The 22,872-nt window shown below is 43.2% G+C and overlaps 1 protein-coding gene across 2 annotated transcripts in view; it reads right to left on the bottom strand.

The window, feature by feature from the left end:
- The window catches only part of EPHA4 (EPH receptor A4), a 158,725-nt gene extending 136,273 nt beyond the window's left edge, over positions 1-22,452 (bottom strand). For both annotated transcript variants that reach the window (XM_082221761.1, XM_082221760.1), the window contains exons 1-3: positions 22,298-22,452; positions 18,774-18,841; positions 12,481-13,144 (exon numbers count right to left, since the gene is read on the bottom strand). In XM_082221761.1, the coding sequence (XP_082077887.1) occupies positions 12,481-13,144; positions 18,774-18,841; positions 22,298-22,391 (826 nt within the window). In that variant the 5' untranslated portion in view covers positions 22,392-22,452. The remainder of the gene's footprint in view (positions 1-12,480; positions 13,145-18,773; positions 18,842-22,297) is intronic.
- Positions 22,453-22,872: the final 420 nt, after the last annotated feature.

The raw sequence follows: 22,872 nt of genomic DNA, 5'->3' as shown, positions 1-22,872 counted from the left end.
AAGAGGATGGTCATTCCTCCTTTAGACTCTGGGTATCAAAAGTGCTGAAATAATATTTCCAATCTATGCCAGGGAGAGAGAAAAAATCCCAGGCACATCATTGTTCAGGTTGATGCTGGTGCTTAAGAATTTTGACAGGTATTCTCACCCCTGGACAACTGGAACTTAATTTGAATTTGGCTTCTATTTTTTCCCTTTAGTGCCTAGGAATGTGGAATACATTCTTTTTCCCCCCCTTCTAATGACTGTATCTGATCTCATAAATTAGAGCCGGCTAGACATACCTTTGCTTCCAAGAAATTGCGTTTACTAACTGCAGTGCCAGAAATAAGACAAGCAGGAATATATTTCCAAGGAAAACATTTCCCGTTATAGCATCAGGTAAAGTGCATCCAGAAAAAAATCATCAGTCAAAATAATTCCCTAATTAAAACACCAGCACAGTTGCAGGGAAAAGGTACCGGCCAGCTGGGGAATATATAGCCCTATTCATCCTCAAGGCATCTTTGCAAACACTCCCTAATTCTTAAAACACTTCTGTAAGGTTAATGTCAGCCATGCTTGACAGATGGGAATGTAAAAGCAGAAAGTTTAAATGTACTGCCTACAGCCAAAGGAGCAGTCAAGGTCAAAACTCTTTTAGCGAGGTGGATCAAACCTCTCTCTGTCACTGAGTGGCATAATTTTGCGCCATATTAATCACAGAGAATGGGAGGCATGAAATACACAATAATACTTTCAGCAGGGAGAAAATTTTGTCAGTGAGAACGGTTGTAAGCCTTTGAGCACCACCAAGCTCTTCTTAAAGAAGAGCAAATGTGAAAAGCATCACATTTCCCATGGGTTCAGCAACAGTTAATTCTGTAGGGTTGAATGTGTCCATTTATTAATTAAATTTATTCACCGCCCTTGGTCTCTGAGGGTGGCGGTTGACCTTCCTAGCCTTGTCGAAACCCAGCCAAGTGGCCAGCATCTGTGGCATGTGGCTGCAGTTTTTCCATCTTCCTTTAAAACAAAAACAATCCCTTTGCGACAAAGCACACATTGTTTAAAACAATTAGCAAACTCCTGCTGTTCTCAACTATGAGACTGCTTCTAACAGTTCACAGCACTGCTGTTAATTTATCTATCAAGTCTGTGGTCTCTGCACTTTTTATAAAACAGTAGGGTTGTTACCTCATTTGTATTTGTGTGTGTTTACGTGCCTATTGCATAAGCCCAAAGAAATCTTCTACATACTCATGTTAAATGTTACAAAATTGAGTACTCCAACATCTAAGGATGAGTTCAGTCAACTTGTGCCCTTGTATTGATCTCCTGTTTCTCCCTACACTTACTTTCTAATCCACTCCATAATTACATGAACTGACTGTGCTTCCCAAAGCTGTCAATTTTCCTTGAATCCATTTTCAAAAGACTGTACTTGAGTCTGGGAAGTGGATCAAGCGGCCAGAGTTTGACCAAGGTACATCTCGTGTTACCCACACCACTTGTTACACTCAAACACCAACTGGCTCCTCTGCTGAGAGCGATAACTCTTGAAGGTACTCAAAATTCTCACACGCCAAGAAGAGATATAGGAAGTGGGGAGTGAAGAGGAGAGAAATGTATTGATCCAGTTCTTTTAACATGCTAATTTGCCTTGTGGTGGTTTCAATCATTGACAGGCTGGGCACTTCAAAAGGAAATTGTTTCCCAAGTGAGAATGTCTTTTTCAGCTACAGAAAACCCTTGAAAGGGAGAAAACAAATAACTACACTACAAGTACCAAGTTCATAGAAGTACACTGTTGGTGTGTACCTTCCAGAAGGGCTTTGCTGTTTGATTTGCCATTCCACAGTCAAATTTAAGCAGTTGTGGAATTGGGATTCCCCTGCAAAATATTCTTCCACCCCACCAGCTGCTTTAAACTTTTATTACTTGCTCCAAGCACTGGCAAGTGAAGACAGGGTAGATGGGAGGGAGGGAGAAAGAATAAACCCAAAGTTAAATAGACTTTTAAGGAAAACAAAATTAACTAATCTGTGGTCTAATATGGAAAGCAAGGCTAATGAATTAGCAATTTTTCTGTGGTTCTGACCTGGTGAGAAACCTCAAGAGCTGAATTTAAAAATAAAAATAAAAATGGAAGCTAACAAAAGTACCGTATTTTTCGCTCTATAACACGCACCTGACCATAACACGCACGTAGTTTTTAGAGTAGGAAAATCCGTAGGCATGCCACCCGTAGGCATTCCCTCCATAACACGCACAGACATTTCCCCTTACTTTTTAGGAGGAAAAAAGTGAGTGTTATGGTGCAAAAAATACAGTATATGGTTGTATTCCTCGAGACCAACCCATATACACACAGGGAGATCTAACCCTTTGGATGGATTTCGCTCATTCTGTGTTGCTGTTGTTTCCTAAGACACCTGCTCTTCTTGGGAAAACAATTAAAGTAGGTGTAATTAAAACAGCTGTAATTCATTACTGGCCTCATTGCAGAGGAACACTAGCACCCTTTCTTAAGAAGTCTTGATGGCGGGCAGAGAGACACAATTGTTCAAGTCACTCAAATGCTGGTGAGAACACGAAGTGCCCACTAAACAAAACCCTCCACCCAAGAGCATTATTGTGTGACAACCCCATGATTAAAATATCGGGGAAAGAAGCAGCGTCCTTTCCTCCTGTCTTTGTTACCAGTGAGAGCTGCCCTTGAGTCGTGGCTGAATACAATGGAAGTAATGGAGACAAAGACAAGATTTAATTAACTGTCTCGGGAACTATTTATGAAGAGAGAGAGGCAGAGAGAAATGCTCGATAACCGCTAAGTTGACAAGAGAGAGAAAATTACTGAGAACTGTAATTGCTTTGCACTTGTTGTTTGGGTCATTTGCACAAAGGGTGTTGTTGGTTTTTTCCCCATGAGGTAAAATTCAGAGAAGTTGGGGATCTAGATTGCTAGACCCTCTCGCTGCTAGAAGCGGGAAGACCAAGAGTTTTAATCCAGATCTCCATTTCTCAAAAAAGAAAACCTTGACTTCTTCAAACGCATCCCGAATTTTCGAAGGCTCTACGCTTAAGGCTTAGGGGGAATGCATCAAAGGGAAATGGAGCTGCTTTCAAAGTCATCTAATTCAGAAGAAAAGAACAGCCAAGGAGGGAAATGTTAATCTCAAAGTAAGCACATCTTCTGCCTAAAAGAGAGACCAGGGGACAAATCTCTCCAACATGGGCTGCATGTTAATCAAGCACCAGTCCTGGCCATATTTACCTGCCGTCAATATTGTGGGAGGAAATCAGTATTCTGTTTAACCCCTGACCTGCTGGAACTGAAGCAGACAAAGAACCAATCTGGAGCCATGGGAGAGCGTAGCCAAATAGCAAACTGCAGGGAGCCGATTGTTAAAGTGACATTTGGCTCTGGAGCAGGCAGCTTCATTGGGACAAACTGTTATTCTCTCAAACAAGGCATGAAGAGATAACACCATAAAATATGAACAAAATGGAACTTGTTTCCTTGCCACTAAATTGTTAGCTTTATGGGACTTCATGCTGAACAGTATGAAAAAAAAATCCAATTTGCTTTCAAGCGCATTAGTCTGTCTAACATCCTAATTATTGTTTACATTGCCATTTGACTTCTATTAAGAATTGAATAATTACCTAGCACTTCATAGTTTAAAAAAATACAAGCAAACAGGATTATCTGGATAATTAAGACACTGTACCGTGGGTTTGTACGACTGCTGAGTAAAGTATCCCTGCCAATAAGAGAAGTTAGCCTTATCAATGGAATTGTTTCAAATGATGCTTTAAGGATTTTAAGCAGCTGGCAGTCCATAGCTTATTAAGGATACTGGAACAGATTTTGATGAGCCTGGCTTTGCTTAAAAGCAGTTTGAATGAAGATCATTAGTCTGGACCTAAACCTGAGCACAGAAACGTCTCATTCCCTTCATTTTCCTCAAACCTCCTTCATCTCACCAGGTGATCTGACCTTTGCTAACCAATAGAGCACTTTTAATGCCCACGTAAAATTTGGCAATCACAGTTTAGAGATAGGAACTGAGACTGGAATAGTGTGCCTCCTGGTAAACTGAGCCACTACCTCCCATTTCCAAGTCCAGCATTCTATTACAATGTTTGAGATATCAAGCTCTCTGCCCCTTGCCACCACTCCTGAGCAAATGAGCACTCCTTGAATATGTTCATGCATAGGGGATGGGAGCAAATGAAAACTGTCCTTTTGCTCAGCTGACAAAGGTGATAAAAATACCCACAATGCTGCTGTTGTTTTAACTGTCTAAGAATTCTGCCCTCATGCTCGGCAAGTGCTGGTATCAATTTAGTTCCTAGAGGAAAGGGGACTCCAAAGCAGAGCTGTCAAAATCAATACAGCACAAGGTTCAAGGCAGTTTCCTTACTACTGCAAGTACTACGATTGAGGAAAGGTGTACCTTGTTAACATTCTTTCCGTAATGCTACTCTGAAACAGCATCAAAGGCCCCTATGACAACCAAAGTAGACAGGAGAGGTAATCACATGCATGTTAGATATCCGTTTGCCCCCATTTTCGGCCATCAATAACCTGTAGACAGAACCTCAGATACTATCTGCTACTCAAGCCTGCCACTCAGTGCCAAATTGCATGCATTATTTCCCCTGATTAACACATGCATAACACACCTCCAGCCATTGCCTGGCCAACCCATTTTTGAAATCAGATCCCACTCAGACTCCTGCACCCAAAGGCCACTTCCAAAAGCAGTTAAGGGAACCACAGCATCTTGCATTTGTTTTTCTCAAAGCCTGAACCCAACCTCCATTAGCAGGGAGTGGCAGTTGCTGCACTGGGTCCCCTGGAATGATGTGGCCAAAACCCACAAAATCCTGAGGCCCAGAAACGTACAGATAAATCGACAGGAACGCCAGGTGACAGGCAGGAATGTCAGGTTCTGAATCATTTATAGCACTGAGGTCATAACTATAAGGAGGATGTGTCATTTACTTTCGGATTAGAATCTATGACTTTGGGAGGGAGCATATCTTCAAAGCAGGGCCCAACTGAAGCCAAGGATCATTAGGATACAATCAGAAAAAAAGGAGTTTTGTCATTCCCAGAACTTGTATGCAGCTCTCAGACATTATCACTATCCATTCTTATTTATATCAATGTGATTAGGAATGCCACCTGTTCTGCATAATAAAGGATTGTCCCGTATTTCAATATAAAATGATACATGCAAGGCTGGGGAACCTTTGACCATCCAGATGTTGCTGGACTCCGACTCCCATCATCCCTGGCCATTGGCAATGCTGATTGGGGCTGATGGGAACTTGGAGTCGAAGGATATCTGGTGTGTGAATCAGGACCTATATGACTGCATCCAATGACATTTTGAGTTAGGAAGAGGGGCACAGACCATCTTGAAAACTTAGAAGAAGTGTTCAATTTTATAACTTTAGAACAACAACAGCAGGGCATTCTTTAGATGGAAACTACTTTTACTGAGAGATTAAACCAAGTCCGCTCACCCTCTCAGTGCAGCAGTGGTGCAGGGTGGTGGAGGCACTCCATAGGGCCCCCAATGAGAGAGCTCAAGGTCATAGTCTGACCGGGTAGGCGGCAGGGGATAAGCCCACAGTACCTATCAGGAGCTGAATCCAAGCCTGCTCCCTAGATTGGCCATGGGGGGTGCAGGGAGGTTTCCCTCAGGTCTGCTCTGGGGCCATTGAAACAGCCCATACCTGGACCCCCCCACCTGGGTTTTCTTCTTGTTGGGCCACAAAAGATCTAGAAAGCTTAGAGGAAGTGCTCGATTTCATAACTTTAGAACAACAGCAGCTGCAGTACACAAATTCTTTAGATGGAAACTACTTTTCCTGAGAGGTTAAACCAAAAGCCAGACAAAAGGTGCCTCTTGGTATTATTTAATCCTAATAGCCCTTCCAATTATACTGAGAAGCAAATGGTCTCACTTCCTTCAACGCTGCTCAGGCCTGAATCGAAGCTTCTGCACGTTTCCTTGTTGTTTTAAACCTCTGCTTAATTACGCCACATGGCCTGACACTCTGCAGTTTACTGCTCTGTGAAATTAACTTTGAGTTAAACGCTAATTGCACATCAAAAAGCTTTGTGTGCATATTCACGGGGGGGGGGCAAAAAATATGCCCTTTTCCTGTTATTTTTTAGAGAAAATAGATCTAGCATGGATTTTGGTTCTGATTTCATACCATTGATTTGCAAGAGACAAAATGAAAACAATCCATACTTGAGGGGGTTTCTTTTGTAAATGAAGTGTGTACATGCTTCAGATGCCATAGTTCAGATCGATAAACCTTTCAACCAAACTGTCCCAAGCATACCTGTGTTTTGGCACCATTTAATAAAGTTACAAGTTACATGTAGGCTGCCACAGGCTAGCTGGTGTCATGTGGGTCAAGGGCTGTGGCGTTTGTGGCTTTGAGGTACATCCGGCAAATGGTCGTCTTATGTGAATGCATTAAAGGAGGGGAGAGGTGTTAAAGAAACCTCTTGTGCTGCAATCCTACACATTTTGCTAGGTGCAAGTTCTATTGAACTCTGAGAGATTCACTTCTGAGGGCCCATCTACACTATAAATTTCAAAGCAGTATCATACCACTTCAAACAGTCAGGTCTTAGAATCCTAGAATCACAGTTGGAAGGGACTCTGAGAATCATCTAGTCCAACCCACAGCAGTGCAGGAATATGCAGCGGTTCCATATGGGGATCAAACTTTCAGCCTTAAGAGTTATCAGCACCATACTCTAACCAACTGAGCCATCCCTCCAGAATGCTGGGAAATGTAGTTTGTTAAGGGTACTGACCATCTGAGACCCCTACCAGAGACCTACCAGGGCTATAATTCCCGGAGAAAAATAGCACCATTAAGAAACTATCATTCCTAGGGGAAATTTTTTTTTTTTTTTTTGGAGAGAGGGGGAGACATGACTGTTATGATACTGTTTTCAATGTATAATGCAGGTGGGGCCCAGATAGATATGCCAGAATATAATATTTGAAAAAAGAAAATAACCGTATATGTAATGCATCACCAAGGGCTACATCTCTTTTAAGATTTTCTTTTTTTGTAAACAAGAGTAATTTTAGTTAAGCTGATCAAACTAATATTATTTTCATAAAGTTGCCATTTCAGTTCTTTACCCATCAGGTTTGATTTGCCTTTTAGCAAGGCTTAACACAACACCACTTTACCCAAGTTGACTTGCACTCAGTGTCCCTTTATTCACAAAACCTTGGAAACACTGATGAAGTTCACACCTAAAGTGTGAATTCTCCGTCTTGCCTCAGTAGTCAGCATTTCCCATAAGGCCGAGAGGGCCTCAAGGGTTGTGTGGGTTTTTGTTGGAAAGACTGGGCCACAAAGAGGAATGGTGGGCAAATATGCACTCCCTATCTCTTAAACAAAGAGCTTCGATCAAATGCATTTGCATGAAACCCAAGACTTTAGGATATGCATAAATAGAAGGAGCTTCTCCTCTGGACTTTCCAAAGGAAGCGCTTATCTCCTTTGTGAAAGTGGGAAATGGGTGGGCTACTTTGCATGAGGATGTATACAAAATATGCAAATGAGGAATCTGCTGCATGCAAAAGGCAAACTGGCCAGACAGCTGACAATCCTCATTCACAGGGGAAACCTCATCCCTCTCCACTGGGAGCAATGGGAACGAAACCAACATGTTTGCTTCCCAGGGAGAGTGAAGCAGAACCTGAATATTCATAAAGTGACCATTTAGTCATGGAAGTGTTAATTATTTCCAGCTCATGAAACTATGTGACCTCACCTGCTCCCACAAAGTATATCAAAAGAAGTAAGCAGAATCAGATGAAATGAGAGCAGAGTTTGATCCACAAGTTTAGGGCAATGTAGGGAGGAGTGAGAGAAAGAGCGATTCAAAAGACATAAGGGATGGCTGAAGTCTTCCTTTATCAAGTCCCCTCAAAGCACCAATAAAGATCTAAGATCAGTGGACCAAACACAGACAAATAGCCCATGGAAAAGCCAGGCTCTATTTCTATGGCCAATGCTACAACTTAGAAAGAACGTACAAGATTTCGTGCACTGTAACTGGAAAGATTGAATACTATTCAGAAACCTTAGCCCAGAGTTTGCTACAATTCACATTTAGAAAAAGAAGGACTACAAAACATTTCAGTGTAGGAAAAATAACCACCCAGCAGCAAACACCTGCCACAAATTTGTCTCCAAATAATTTTAAAAACAAAAAACAAAAAAACACTTCCCCCATTTTTTAAAAAATAACTTTGATCTTTTACACACACAGACACACATGCTCACACATACATACCCTCACAAAGATGCACTCCCTTATTTTCAAGCAACCAGTTTACAAGTCAAATGTTACGGATCGTTTTGCTATCCTGGATACATCCAAAAGCTGATACGCAAATTTACGCATGAGCATGTTGATTTCAATAAGAGGAAGAAGCAGAACTGCAGTTTAGAATTGCTTTTATGTATATGCTATTTGTCTACAGAACAGGCATTAACATTTTAAAGATATGTTCTATAGGGAAAAGAAAAGGGTGAATTCCTGTTTAGGAACAACAGGCAAACTTTACTCCCCTAGTGCAACAAAAAGTTCTTATATGAGTATTTATTTTATGGCATCTAAATTATTCCTGCTTAAGGATCCTGTTACCAAAGGCAGAAGGGAAACAAGGGAAATCCTAAACCTGGCAAAAAGAAGGCGATTTCAAAAACGTATCTTAAACCTTGGGATGTTCTGCCAATTGGCTTTGTAAGTTTCCTAAAAGAGAATATACATACAACAAAATGCTGAAATCTTGGGGTGTTTATGCAAAATGTAATTAAAATATCTGGATTTTATGGTGCAGTGACCTTAAATGGGATACATAAAATTTAACTTACAGGTTTCACTGCATCAGAACAATTACAGAGAGCTGCAATTCTATTACTTGCTTGATTTAGCATCTTCTCTGCTTTTTCCATATATTACATCTACTTGCTTTGATAAGGAAATTACATAACAAAAATCAAAACCACATTGAGCTAATGTGTAACAAAACCATTTTAATCACCAATGGCATCTTTTAGCAAAAGAGCATCAGCCAACAGCTACATCCCCCCCCCCCTTAAAGCAGTAATTACCTTAGCTTTTGAGATATGCCTCAAATATAAGGTAATTTCATGTTTCATTAATAATATTTTCCATGCAGTTCTTACTCTCTTTTTGAAACACAACACTGGTTGCTAAATAAGCTTGAGGAAATCAAGTGTACATTTCCTTTACTTATATTTAAAATTACAGGTGCAACTTTCAACACACACGAGCAATATTCTCACGACGATAGATTGCTAATTTTAAAGACAGACATAGTGGAGAACTCGTAAAAAAATAGATTATTGGGTTTTGATTTGTTTATTGATCTTGGAATCCTGCTTCTTCCCTGATTCCTGCTCTCTTTTTCTGACTACTGCCAAGTCCCCACAGAATAGCTCTCCTTCGCTGAAACCACTCAGCAAGTTCAAGCTTCTGTTAACCCCAATAACACGTTCTTCTTACTTAGAAGAGACAACTGAATAGGGATGGGGGGAGAGAACAAGGTTTCCATTTCAGAAAATGTTATTCAAGATCCAGACACTAAATGAACTCACGGCTGCTTTGGGGTGCTACCCTGGCATCACCCGATGTCTTATTTTATTTTTCTTGTTCTTTCAAAAAAAACTCAATTAACATACACTGCTGGATGAAAGAAAGCCAGTAGGAAATACCTTTTGGTCCCCAAAGTTCTGAAGACTGCAGCAGATGAGCAATGTTAGATCTCAAAACAACAGGGGCACCCTCTGCCTCCACACCCACCCACCCATCAGCCAGCCTGCCCAGTTTTGCCCACCAAGCCTTTGTCAAGCTTTTAAGATCTTAATCAATCTTAACTCTGACCTCAGGATCACGGGAGGAAGATGGATGAGGAAGTGAATGACCTGTGACCTACTCCTACATTTGTCCTGCCACAGCCGTGCTGTTGGAAAATCGGTCTGGAACCTGTTCACAGCCCTGCAAGCTTACTCTTTTATAAGCTTTTGTGGCCTTGAAATGGTTTTCTTTCTTCTCTTTAGCTGGCTGCCCAGTTCTATAACAATGTTTTTGGCTCTCTAGATGGTGTTTATTTTCACACAAAAATATTAAAGGGCAAGAATAGTGATTACCAAACACCAAATAACAAAACTCAGCCTCTGCAAGAGTATCCAAATCCAAAGTCATCTGATTCACCTGTACACCAATAGTTTGGATTCCAAGTAAACATGGCCATTAACAAGTGATTCATAGCAAAGCCTGTGGGCTTAGGGAACAGTGAGAAAAACATTTGTCTTGGAACTGGAGGAAATGTTTTGTTTGTTTTTTTTGCAAGGAAAATACAATCAACAACTGATGAAATGGCTAACAATTTAAGACTGCTTGCTGGATTGTATTTTCTTCCAATGGAACGTTTAATGGGAGGGTTTTAAAACACAGGAGATGCAAAAGACAAAAGGTTTCTTTCTTCCTTTTATACATGATCTCATCAGGATTGGTCATTAACTTAAGGTGTGAATAATCAGTTTCCATAAGTCCAGTAGAGCCGAACAGAGAGTTACCAAGTATTTTCTGTGTCAATGTCACTTTCAACCACCTACTGCTTTTTTAAAAAATGTGGGGGCCTCCTGAAGTTCCTGCCCCAAAAGATCACAAGTGATTTCTCCCACACAACACTCTGGCTGTCATGTGATTAGATAATAATGTGTGGGTCATTGACTAAGGAGTGTTTTAATTTGGCATCAATCAGGGTTAGCCAATACTGCCCCTAACGCCCACTTTAGCAGAATGAGGAGTAATCTCTTTGCAAAGCACAACTTTCTAATTTGGTCCACCTGCTCTCCCACCAGCTAAACCATGCAAAAATAAAATAAAGGAAGTATTGCTTACAAACTAAGAAAAACAGCAATAATTTTAAGAAATCTCTTTCGATGCTAACACATCTCCCTCTCCCCCCAAAAAATCTACTCAGCATGACATCTGCAAGTTGGTAACAATTTGTTTGTTCTTGACATGCAAAGGTTTCCAACTTCCTGCCCACTCCAAGAGACAGAATAATTTACTCAAGACATGTGCCTTGTCATCATGCAATTCATTTTTCAATTCTCACTCCAACCTTTCATAATTGTGTTGCTGATAAGATATGCTCATCTCTCCCACCCCCTACCCCAGCTTCCCCCCCCCCCACTGACATGAACAAATCTAATGGAAGTAAAATAGCTAAGGAAAATGTTTGTGCTCAGAGCTGCATTCCTGCCAACTCTTAATTTCAATGCATAATAATGAACTTCACATTGCCCATAAATGATCATATAAAACCATCTCGGTATGAAATGCTTTGCGGGAGGAAAATGCCATTTTACACCTATTTTACAGAAATCAGTGTTATGTTTTGCTTTTTCCTATACCACATATATTGCACTCACACATTTTTTTTAAAATCATTACCCTTAACAAAATGCAATTAAAATGAATCAGCCTTGACATCGCTGGGCCTCATCCGTTTAGCAACATATACAAAGAGGCATTCATTTGGCAAAAAGAGCCGTTAGAGACTGATCCTGAACATGCGACTAAGGGGGGCAATCAAGTTCATAATCAGTAATAACCTATTTATAAAATCATGATAATGTATAACTAAAAATCACAGGCACCCACAAAGGCGATTAAAATCTCCCCTCCCTTTTCTTTTCTTTAAGATAAGCTGCCTTTTATAAGAACCTTAATCCTTAATTCTGCAGAGAAGGGGGAAAGGAGGAGGGGCAAACAGATGACTTCTTGCATTTCTTAGAGTCTCCTAGCATGCTCCTTTGTAAAGGAAACAATGGAGACTTTCTGAGAAATAAAAATATTTCACAAAAGCAGCCATGTCACGTATTCAAGGATTATTTCGTGAAAAGTTATCAAATGAGACACTAAAGAGTCATTCCTTAGGGCCCCTGAAAAACAAAAAGAAGCTTCTGTCTTCTGCCATGAAGGAGGAGACAGCTTGTTGCTGCTGTGCCTTTTCTTTTAGCCGGAATAGCAATCTCACCTTTTAAAAAAAGAAAGGAAGAGAAATTGATTCTGCCCCTTTAAACAGCACTGGCTCAGATAACATGGCTTCCATCCTCATTCAAATGTGAATGGGGAGATGCAAGCCAGTTCTAATCTACCCTCTGATAGCAAATGTGCCGTGCCTTCTGCCGATTATGGTGGTGCCATTTGTTCTGTCAGTATTATGCACTCCTTAGCCCTGCCACCTGGAACTACTGGACTTCCTCATTAGACCCCTTCATCCCACTGCATCCCACAGGGACTGCTAATTACGGGCAGCCTTCCACCGATTCTCATCTCTGATTCAATTATGAACACCAGCCCCTAATGAACTGCACAATGCAGGGGGGCCCTACCTTGGCATTCTCCATTGTGCTCTTCATACCCAGCGTTGCACAGGCAGTTGCCAATGGGTACCAGCCATTCACCATCTGCCCCGCAGTACATCTTTGGCACATCCTTCTCTTCGGAATTGTTCACACAAGAGCCGCGAACTTCCACCAGAGAGGACGTGTCTGCCCCGGTGATCGTGTCCGGAAACTGGGCCAGGTTACGGACTGTCAGCGGGCACTTCTTGTAGAAAACGCGGACAGACACTAAGGCAATGCAAGCGCCGACATCCTGGAAAGCCAGATAAAATCCCTTCTTGCTCAGGGGCCCCACGTCGCGGATCTCAGTGTTGAGCTTCATGATCCGGTCTCCAATGTCCACCTGAGTGAAGCTCTCATCGGCCGCGATGGTGTCAATCTTAGCAAACTGGCTCTCGCGGATAAAGCGCTCCTTATCGTTGCTCGACTCGTAGTAGTAGAGGTTAAAAGTCTCTTTGCAAGTCCCCATGACACCTGGCAAGCTGTTGCAGTCTCTGAGTGTGAACTTGATTTCAATATAAACCCTCTGAGCCCCTTCGCGGGGAATCCAATCAGTTCGTAACCAGTTGTTCTGACTGGACTCCATCACGTTGCAGACTTGATAAGTGCGGATTGGAGTGTTTTTCTCATCCATAATACTCACTTCCTCCCACTGTGAAGAACCAAAAGGGACAAACGTGAGACGGGAAGAGTGTGAAAAGCATAATCAAACCTTGCTACCGCCAGATAAATTAATTCCTCTCTCCCCCAATTGCCTTTGTTTATTTATACCAGAAGCCATTAAAAAAATCAGAACATACAGGGTGCTTCAAACACATGAGCAAAAATAAAGCCATATACTAAAAAGGAAATCAGGTTTTAATAGCAGTTTAATTGAAGACCTCAGGAAAGTGATATTTTCCAAAGAAAAACGGATATATGCTAGCTTGCAATCAACCTTAATATGCCGTGATCTGAATAGACCTTCGTAGCTGGGAGTCTTATAAAACCCAAACACTGTGCAACCTGAACAGGTATTCTGCATATAAATGTTGATTTATTTTTTTAAAGCAAGATACCAAGATATAAGGTGGCAACCCGATACATATTTACCTGGGAACAAGCCCAAATATGTCTTACTTCTGAGGAATTAAGAATGGGATTGCACTATAAGAAACTTGCCCAGGGTTGCATGCAACATGAGTGGCAGAACAGGAAACAAGAACGAGATTGGCTCAATATCTATGCAGGATATTGCAATACTATCTGGTGACTATGATAAAACAACAACACATATATGGAAAGAAAAGAAAGGCTGCAGCTCTGTGGCAAAACACCTCTGCATTCAGGTCCCCAGGTTCAATTTCTGGCATCTCTAGGTAGGGCTAGGAAAAGACCCCTCCCTAAATCCCTGAAGAGCCACTGCAAGTCAGTGTAGACAACACAGAACTCAATGTACCAATAGTCTAACTTGGTACAAAGCAAGTCATCCTTACAGCAACCCCTGAAATATAGAGCAGAATCATTATGTTACAGATGTAGAAGGGAGAGACCCTGGCTGTGACTGAGAGAATAGCAGCTTGCCTAAGCCACCTAGTGATCTTATGGCAGAGGAGAATCCACAATTCCATTAACTAGCACTCCCAGCTATTACACTGCAACCGCTTACTGAGCCTCTCTCACTTTCCAGAACTACTCGTAATGCCCAGTTCCAGCCCTATTCAACCACCTTCAGCCATCAGCAAATACCTATTACGTTCATTGCACAGACTAACTCAACCTTCACATGCTTGGTCCCCTGCAGTAATTTTGGACTACAACCCCCATCAAGCCCAGTCAGCATAGCCATGCTGGTGGGGCTGATGGAAGTTGCAATCCAAACTATCTGCACGACACCAGACTGGCAAAAGCTGAGATATCTGAAGTTCTCAGTCCATAAAATATAATATATTTGTGTGTATATATCATTTGCCTCTCTGTATTTATATTCTGAGGTAAATGTTAAACAGTAAAGGACCCCTGGGTAAGTCCAATCAAAGGCAACTGTGGGGTGCGGTGCTCATCCCTTCAGGCTAAGGGAGCCGGTATTTGTCCACAGAAAGCTTTCCGGGTCATGTGGCCAGCATGACTAAACCACTTCTGGCGCAACAGGACACCATGACGAGTGTCAGAGCGCACGGAAATGCTGTTAACCTTCTCACCACAGTGGTACCTATTTATCTACTTGTACTGGTGTGCTTTCGAACTGCTAGGTTGGCAGGTGCTGGGACAGAGCAATAGGAGTTCACACCTTCACACAGATTCCAACCACTGACCTTCCAATTAGCAAGCCCAAGAGGCTCAGTGGTTTAGACCACAGCGCCACTTGCTTCTCTATCTTGGAATGATCGCAATGAATTGCAAGCAAACCTATATTTTTTCTGGCTTGTACCCGCTGGTTCCATTTCAAGCATTCTGGCTTAAGGCACCTCAGGACAACACAATTTTACATTCTTAAACTCTAATAGCAACAATGGAAGAACAGACCGTGCCTCATCAACCTGCATTGCCTAACTGAAAGGTGAGCTTTCTTCTTAAATTCTGGACTGGTTTTTTTTAAAAAATTAGAATGCCCAACATGATAATAACCACCCCACAGAAAAATGAAACTTTGATTAAGAATGAATTAGATTCTGTATTATCAAGCCGCATTCCGGCAGGAGTGTGATGAACATATCATAAAAGAAAAGGAGAGTGGAAGTGGTCAATAAGAGCTTTGAACATTGTTAAATGAGATTATGTTAATCACATGATACAGAAAAGAAAGCTACTGCTGAGGCCTTTTCTGTCTCTTCTTTTTGAGAAAGGAGCACCGTTCTGCTGAATTAAGGTTCAAAGGGTGGGAAGGACCTTTTTTTCATTTATGCAAAATAATAGCTAAATTCTAAGGTTCCAGCTTATACAATGAAGCATGCAGGGAGCGGAGGGTGGGGGGGGGGTGAATGGAACAGTTAGAATCCAACTTCCTGGCAATCAAGTATTAAACATGCTCTACTAAATGGACACTGTAGGACCCAGCCTACAACTCGAATGCATCCTGTACATTTCCATTGAGGTTTGTAACCATTCTGGTCCTCTTTAGGCTAAAAAGAATCTAGTTTGATAGCTGGGTCAGCTTATAGATCTCTGGTCGTCACCAGAGTCAAAAGGATCGTATCAGACTTATTGCCTAGAGAAGATGGTTGCAAATACACACACACACGCGCACACCCCTTTAAAAAAAGGAAAGAGGGAAATAAATCAATAACCAGGGGAAAACTGGAAAGCCATTTATCAGTGTAAAATGCTAACATGATGTAAGCAACAGAGTTCTCTAATTTACAACTGCCATGAAATGAGCATTGTGTTACAGTCCTGCCCTTTATGATCTACCACTTTCCACGTTATCAGCCTATAGTCTGTGCAGGGGCGAGGGAAGGAAGAGGAGAGGGAAATAAGAATTGTCCATGGGATTTCCTTTTTGCCTCTTTGCACAAAAGAAGTTTGGCTCCAAAGCCTATTGAAGTCTATGAAAGGAACATGGCTGCATTCAGTAGTTCCTTGCTGCAAAAACCCTTCTGACTTTCTCCCTTTCGGTTTTTGTTTGACAAGAGGTGTTTGTTTATTTATAGACATTTGCCTCAATATATCTGAGGCAAATGGCCCAATACTATAAATGTCCCCCCCCCAATTTCCAACCGTTATAAATTTGAAACGTTAAATGTGTTGTCAAAAACAAACACTTCCTCTCTTTCTTTTCCATTTCGGCTTTCTAAACCAACTCTTCCCATGGTTTAATAATCCCACAGTAAAAGCATTCCAGACCCAGGATTTCCTTTCAACTGTGAATTTTAAAGGTAAATCATTAATTAAATTTATAATGTAACACATTCATTCCTCTAGGGCTACTATAGATTTAGTAATAGCGCTATTCACTGGTAAAGTGGCCTATTTTTATCTCCGACGTCTCATATTAACACATAAAATACTTCACACTTCAGGAATGACCTGTTCTGGATCCATAAAAAGAGGGTGGAGCCAAAGGCTTTGCAACGTACAGTGAGCTTATACACAGTATAAAATGAAGGCCGTGCTGATCTGTGAAGGCTCTATACCTTTGGGTGTTCTCGAAGGCAGAGGGAGGGAGAAGTGTTACTTTTCCCAGCGCTTTGAAACAAATCTGCAGCATATGCAGCTATACGAAAGCACTTTCAAGGCACTCCTGCAGACAGACTTGAAGACAAGACTAAGCCCTCTTGATTTTTCCCCACTGCCAACGTGAAAAGGCAGCACACAGAGACATGGATTTATTGAAACTAGTCCTATTTACGTTTCTCCTCAGACTTCGTATGTTATGAACGTAAGTCACAGATACATACACTCACAAACACCTTGAAAATTAATATAGGGACATCCTCTGCCAATCAATCACAATTGCTGACTTCTTCAAAATGGCGATATTTGAATCTACAGAAGGCATGCCCCATGGGTGCATAGAAAGAAAGACTAATTCATTGACCTTTCCAGGGTATAGGATTAACTGAGATGCCTGACTCTCACCCAGATAAAGCTGTACCTTTCCCCACTGTCAAAGATGTGGGCAATTGCCGGCAATCAACAGTGAATGTGTGCTGTCTGCACCGCCAGAGGCCTGTCAATCATTCCCCTTTTCTAGGGCTGGGGGAGGCAGGCAGGGAATGGTTCCAGGGACAGCACAGTGTGCACAGGCAGAGCAAAACCTGACTGCAGTCAAGTTCGGGCAGAGCAACAATGGGAGCAGGACAATACTCCATTTTCCCATGATAGGGCTAATTCAGAGCTTATGCATAATGCATCGCTACATAAACAGCTTCGCATTCCTTCCATTTGTCACCATCCTCCCCGCCCACCACCTTTCTTCTTCTTTTTAATTACAGGACCGACGGACGTCCAACTACAGTATATTTCATTAGCCCATTGAAGGAATTTGCCTTCCTGTTTATTATATAACTGGCAATCTTTCCAAACTTTAGTGCTCTTTTTAATTATTTGGACTTAGTTAGGCATCAATTGTTTGCCTCTAAGCGCAGCAAGAAGAGGTTTCCATTTAATTTTAAAGGGATTTGAGCATATTTGAATGGAAATACCATGTGCATTGTTTCTCTCCCCCCCCCCCCCACTCCCTGAAATTGCTCTTAATATTCACCCTGCATATGTGGCAGTGAAAATAAGGTGGCGGTTTCTATCTGCACCTCTCCCCACCCCCGGTAATTAATAAAAATTCCTGATCCCATGGCATGCTGAGGACACAGTACCTATGGTAAGAATCAGGGTGTACTCAGCAGTTCTTCAGCAGACTAACTGACTGCATGGTATTTGTCTACAAATCCTTTGCTAAATTAAGAGTGAACGTCTGCACAGAGTCCTGACTAAGCCGAGATTCCGTTCTCTCCCAGAGTCCAGATCTGCAAATGTGTTAAACATTCACCATTCGGCAATGGATTAAGAAGAAGCTTTTGCTCTGCTTTGCTTTATACACTGCACTGCTGTCGTCGTTCCCCCCCCCCCCAAAGCAGAGCTTTTGATTTTTTTTAAGGAAGGAAAGAAACCTCATGGAATAGAATATCTAATCTATTAAGGTAGCATCACACCTTTTGAATTGTCCTAAGCTAACATAAATCCTGCCATCTGGGAACTGGATAGTGGTCACCCTAAATCAGGGCTTGGGAACAATGGAGCCCTCCAGAAGGTGTTGGACAACAAAACCCATCATCCAATTGCCATCATCCATGCTGGCTGAGCCTGATGGGATTTAGAGCCCAGCAACATCCAGACGGCCACAGGTTCCCCATCCCTGCTATAACTCCACTTCTTTGGAAGAAGCAAGTGTAGACATTTATTGTATCTAAGGCCACAATCCTATGCAAACTTACCTTGGAGTAAGCCTCAATGAACCCTCAGAAACTTGCACCCGAGTGAGCATGCATAGATGCCTTGCAAGGAAATAAACCTCACTGAACTATACAGGGTTTACTTTGGGAGAAATATTCTTAGGGTTGGGTTCTAAATATGCGTTCTTTGATCAGATTCTGAAAGTCTCTTTCCACTCTCTACGGTTTCCTTCTTGACAGAGCTATGCATTGGGAGTATAAGGTTTCTCCAACAAAGTGTAATTCACATCACAGGCTACGGAAGAAATGTGACCTTCTCCCCACAATCAACAATAATCGAGCCATTAGGATTCACCAGAAACGTACTAATCATTCCATTTTACCTAGATGATCAGATAGGGATGCAGAACTTACCCCTCCTTCCAACGGGCTTGCTATCCACCCAAGTTCACCCTGAACAGATCTGGAATCCAATAAGGTAACTGCAAAAAGGGGGGAAGAAACATAAACGACAAGTTACACTTACTGAAACTCAGGCGAAGTTTCTAGAAAAATTTTACCTGACTATTTCCACATGTGAAAAGAAAGATCCTTACTCAGACAAGATTTATACCAACGCTTTGTTTTTTAACCAGTCACTCCAGTGGTCGTGGACTACTCTCAATTAGAGATCAATATTTATTCAAACTTTGTGGCCATGATCCAGTAGAAAAGTTACCTTAATAAGAAATGAGCCCCTTAGTCAGATCCCTGCCCAAATGCTTCATAATCATGCATACCCACATACTTCGGAGTAAGCACCACTGTGTTTAGACATACTGCCTAGATCTCATGGTGGAAGTTAATGAGGCTTCAGTTATGTATGGTTAATTTGTTAATTAAATGCAACTAACTCTTTTATGGATCACTGAATTTCCACAGTGGTGAATGTGATACACACATCACGGTAACCTTTACAACACTCCTACAGGGCAAGACGGGTTTAGTATTCCCATTCTGCACCTACTGCCATAGTGCCTTCCTAGTGCAAAGGTATCCCATGTGGTATGGCCATGACTATTGGCCATACTGGCTGGGGCTGAAGGAAGTGGGAATCCAACAACTTCTGGAGGGAACCCCATTGACCCTATCCTAGAGTCACCTCTTGACTGATAGCTCAGTTGACGGACTCTTAGTCTCAGGGTCCTGGGTTCAAGCCCCACACTGAGCACAAATATTCCTGCACTGCAGAAGGTGGGAACAGATGGCCCTTGGGTTCCTTTACAATTCTATGAATTGAGAACCTCCATGCTCACAGCTCCTTCTCTGAACTACGCCCCACAACTGTACAAAAGGTGTTGCAAGGCCAACGGCCTGGCGGTTAAACACTTAAAGAAATCAAGTAAAAATAAAAAATCTTACTACTGATAAGCAATGCTTCTATTTGGCCCCCTCATTTATATGCAGCACAATCCTATCTGCACTGAATCAGAAGCCCCACTGTGTTCCAAGGGGTTTATTCCCATGTAGATGTGCCACTGGTTTTAGCCATGCAGAACAGTCTTGTGAAGAAAGTATCACTGTAGTCTTCAAGGGACTTGCTCACAAAGAGCTAAGGATTTACAAAGCTGAGGAAGAGTGAAAGGACAGGCTTATCTATATACCTGTGGTGGGAAACGAGGTATGTAACATGTAGACACTCCAATAATAAGTATCATGAAAGTAATTTCATTTGTCTTGTAATAAATGTCCTTGTTTACACCGTCACTTCTGTTTCATGAATTGCACATCTCTTAGGGGTATGTCGGTGAATTTCTGAAGCAGGTGGAGCACACAGCTTGACATATAGTGTAATCCAAATTGGTGTATCGCTGCCACCATAAACACTGAACCCAATATGTTTTGTTACCACCTTCTGGGTGTTTAATGACACTTGCAAGAAAAAAAACAGGTGTATTTTCCTTTTAATCCACCTTCCAGGGTAATATTTCTAGGAGTAAGAGATTGGATGCATTGAGTGAGGAGGGAGGGGGTATTAATTTTGTAGGAAACAAAACAAAAAAAGGTGGTGGTGGGGAGGAGAACCTAAGTGTGTACTAAGGCCCACCACTGCATTCTTTGTACCTCCTAAGCCTCTTGTTAAAGATGGAGTAAGAGGTGGGGACATGAAAAATGGCTCCCCTGGTACAGATTTAACTTAAAGACGCTGAGACATTCAATGAAATCTCAGCCCCTCAGTTCCTCTCTCCCCCCCCCAGGCTTTCCCATAGTCAGACTACAAAAACCACAAGTTCTAAATAAATCATAAATAAGGGTTTCAAACTACAACAAACAAATGCAACATCCTTTCTGACTGGAATGGTTATATTTTATTTAGTTTGTTGTTGTTTTTAAGCCAGCGATGATCATTTGCAATTTCTGCACACATTGGCTCTTCTCCCTTTGGAAGATCAAGAAGAACCAACCAAAAACTATTTTAAGAGAGACAGAGAAAGAGACAGACAAAGCCTTCTCAGATTGGTCCAGCGCTCCTGCACCAGAGAGGACAAGGCTTTTCCATCCCTTGGAATGAACGGAAAACAAGACCAGGAAAAGAGGAAAGTGGGGAGACCGTGTGGCTGAGTTGCTGACGGCAAAGAAAATGATGAAAAACAAGGGAGAAGGGGGGGGGGATAGAGTGTTGCATTTTTTAAAAATGCAAGAGTGTAGGGATATCTCAGGCACAGGCAAATCCATCTGCAAAATGCTTTGCCTCTCGGTTTCAAGTTTAAACTGCACATCTGTGCTCTTCTGTACCAGGTGATTTCCAGGCCTCTGACATTATACCATGGCCAGGTTTGCCCTAGGAGTTGCAGGAGCCAAATCGCGAGCAGATGGACACACACGGGCATCTCTCTCTCTCACACACACACACAAACAGGGAGCAGCGCAGACAAACACACCCCTTCTTGTCAAGCTGGTTTAGGAACGTGCAGGCCACCTGGATATATGCAAAGCCAGACAGGTACTCCAGGAAACTGCGTGTGTGTGTGTGTAAGCGCGCGCGTGTCCCGGGTTACGTAACATCAGTCTTATGAACACCAAGATCTTTAGGCTTCCTTCCTTCCTCATCATCTTTCCAAGACGAAGACTAATAACAACAACAACAACAATGCCCAGTTCGTACACCCTCCGCGGAATGCAGCAAGCCAGGAGGTGCAAGAGGGCGCGCGGACGGAGCAAGGGGCGAGGGTTGCTTTGAACTTTGGGGCTCTAACCTAGATTTTACACGGGTGCAAAAAGGGAAGAATTTGGCCCCGTCCGCAAAATAAAAAGGGCCTTTTTTCCCTGGCGTGGCGGCGGGTCCCGCGGCGTGACTTGCGAGCAGGTCGGCTCCAGGCATCTCGGAAAATCCAGGTCAAGCTCCCACGCGCTTTTGCGCCGCGCGCGCCGGGACGTCGCGTCTGCGGCAAACGCAGCTCCCTAGCAAGGCGAGGATCCGAGGCGGCTACAGCCCGCCCCGCCGCCGCCGCCGCTCCAAACTTCCACCTCTCCCCGTCCAGGGGGCGACGCGATGGTGCGGGCGGGCGTGGGGAGTCTGGCTGCGGGGCGAAGCTCCGGCAATAGGAAGCAGGACGGGTGGGTGGGTGGAGAAGCACCCTGGCGACGCTTCCCCTTCGGCTGTCCAGCCTCGCTTGGCACGGAGGGAGGGAGCCCAGCTGGGAGATCGTCCATCGGTCCGTCCGGAAGGCAGGCGCCTGGGTCGAACTTTCTCCTGGCTGCACAAGTTGCCCACAAGCGCGTCCTGCAAAGCGCGCGCGCTGCCGGCCGCTCACGGTCCCTACCGCTGGAAGACGGTGCTGGGGGGAAGGACCCCAAACCCCGGAGATAAAGAGGAGATGGATGGAGCCTCGGATCGGCCCGGGGTACCAACCACTACCAACCCCCGTCGCTTTTTTAAATTTTATTTTCCCACTCACCTTCGTTGGCTGGATATACCCGAGAGCCGGTAACCCCCTCGCAAATCCCAAAGAGAAGCGGCAAGACGGTGAAGAAATATACAATCCCAGCCATGGTTTTTTGGTGCCAGCGCTGCTCCGGTCTCCTCTATCCCAGTGGAATAAATGCTTAAATTGGGAGTGCAGCAGGCTGTAGACATTGCCAAGGGGGCGGGGGAGGGACCGTGACGTACAGCCGTCCATCAAGCCCGCCCGCCTGTCGGAGGCGCTGCTCGGGAAGAAAGCCCCGCCCCGTCCCCCTCGCCGCCCCGCCCCGTCCCAAGCCGCGCCTCCTTCCCGCCCGTCGCCTCCTTGTCCAACGGGGCGAAAGTGTCTGAGCGGCGACAGATCTTCCAGGCTCGCCTTTCCTCGACCGCAGAGGCATCGCCATCCCCGCCGTCCTGCTGAAGAATCCCTCCGAGCCGTGTTCATTACTTCACACACACAAACGCCCGGCGCGCGTCAGTACAGAGCCCGAGTTTCCCGGGGCTCTTTTTTGGAGAGCAAACAAGCGAGGTTCTGGATCGGATTCCTCTGGAAAGAAGCGATTAGCAAAG

This window comes from Podarcis vaucheri (genome assembly GCF_965113315.1).
Source record: "Podarcis vaucheri genome assembly, chromosome: 5".
Taxonomy (NCBI): domain Eukaryota; kingdom Metazoa; phylum Chordata; class Lepidosauria; order Squamata; family Lacertidae; genus Podarcis; species Podarcis vaucheri.
This window is presented reverse-complemented; position numbering and strand designations above follow the sequence as displayed.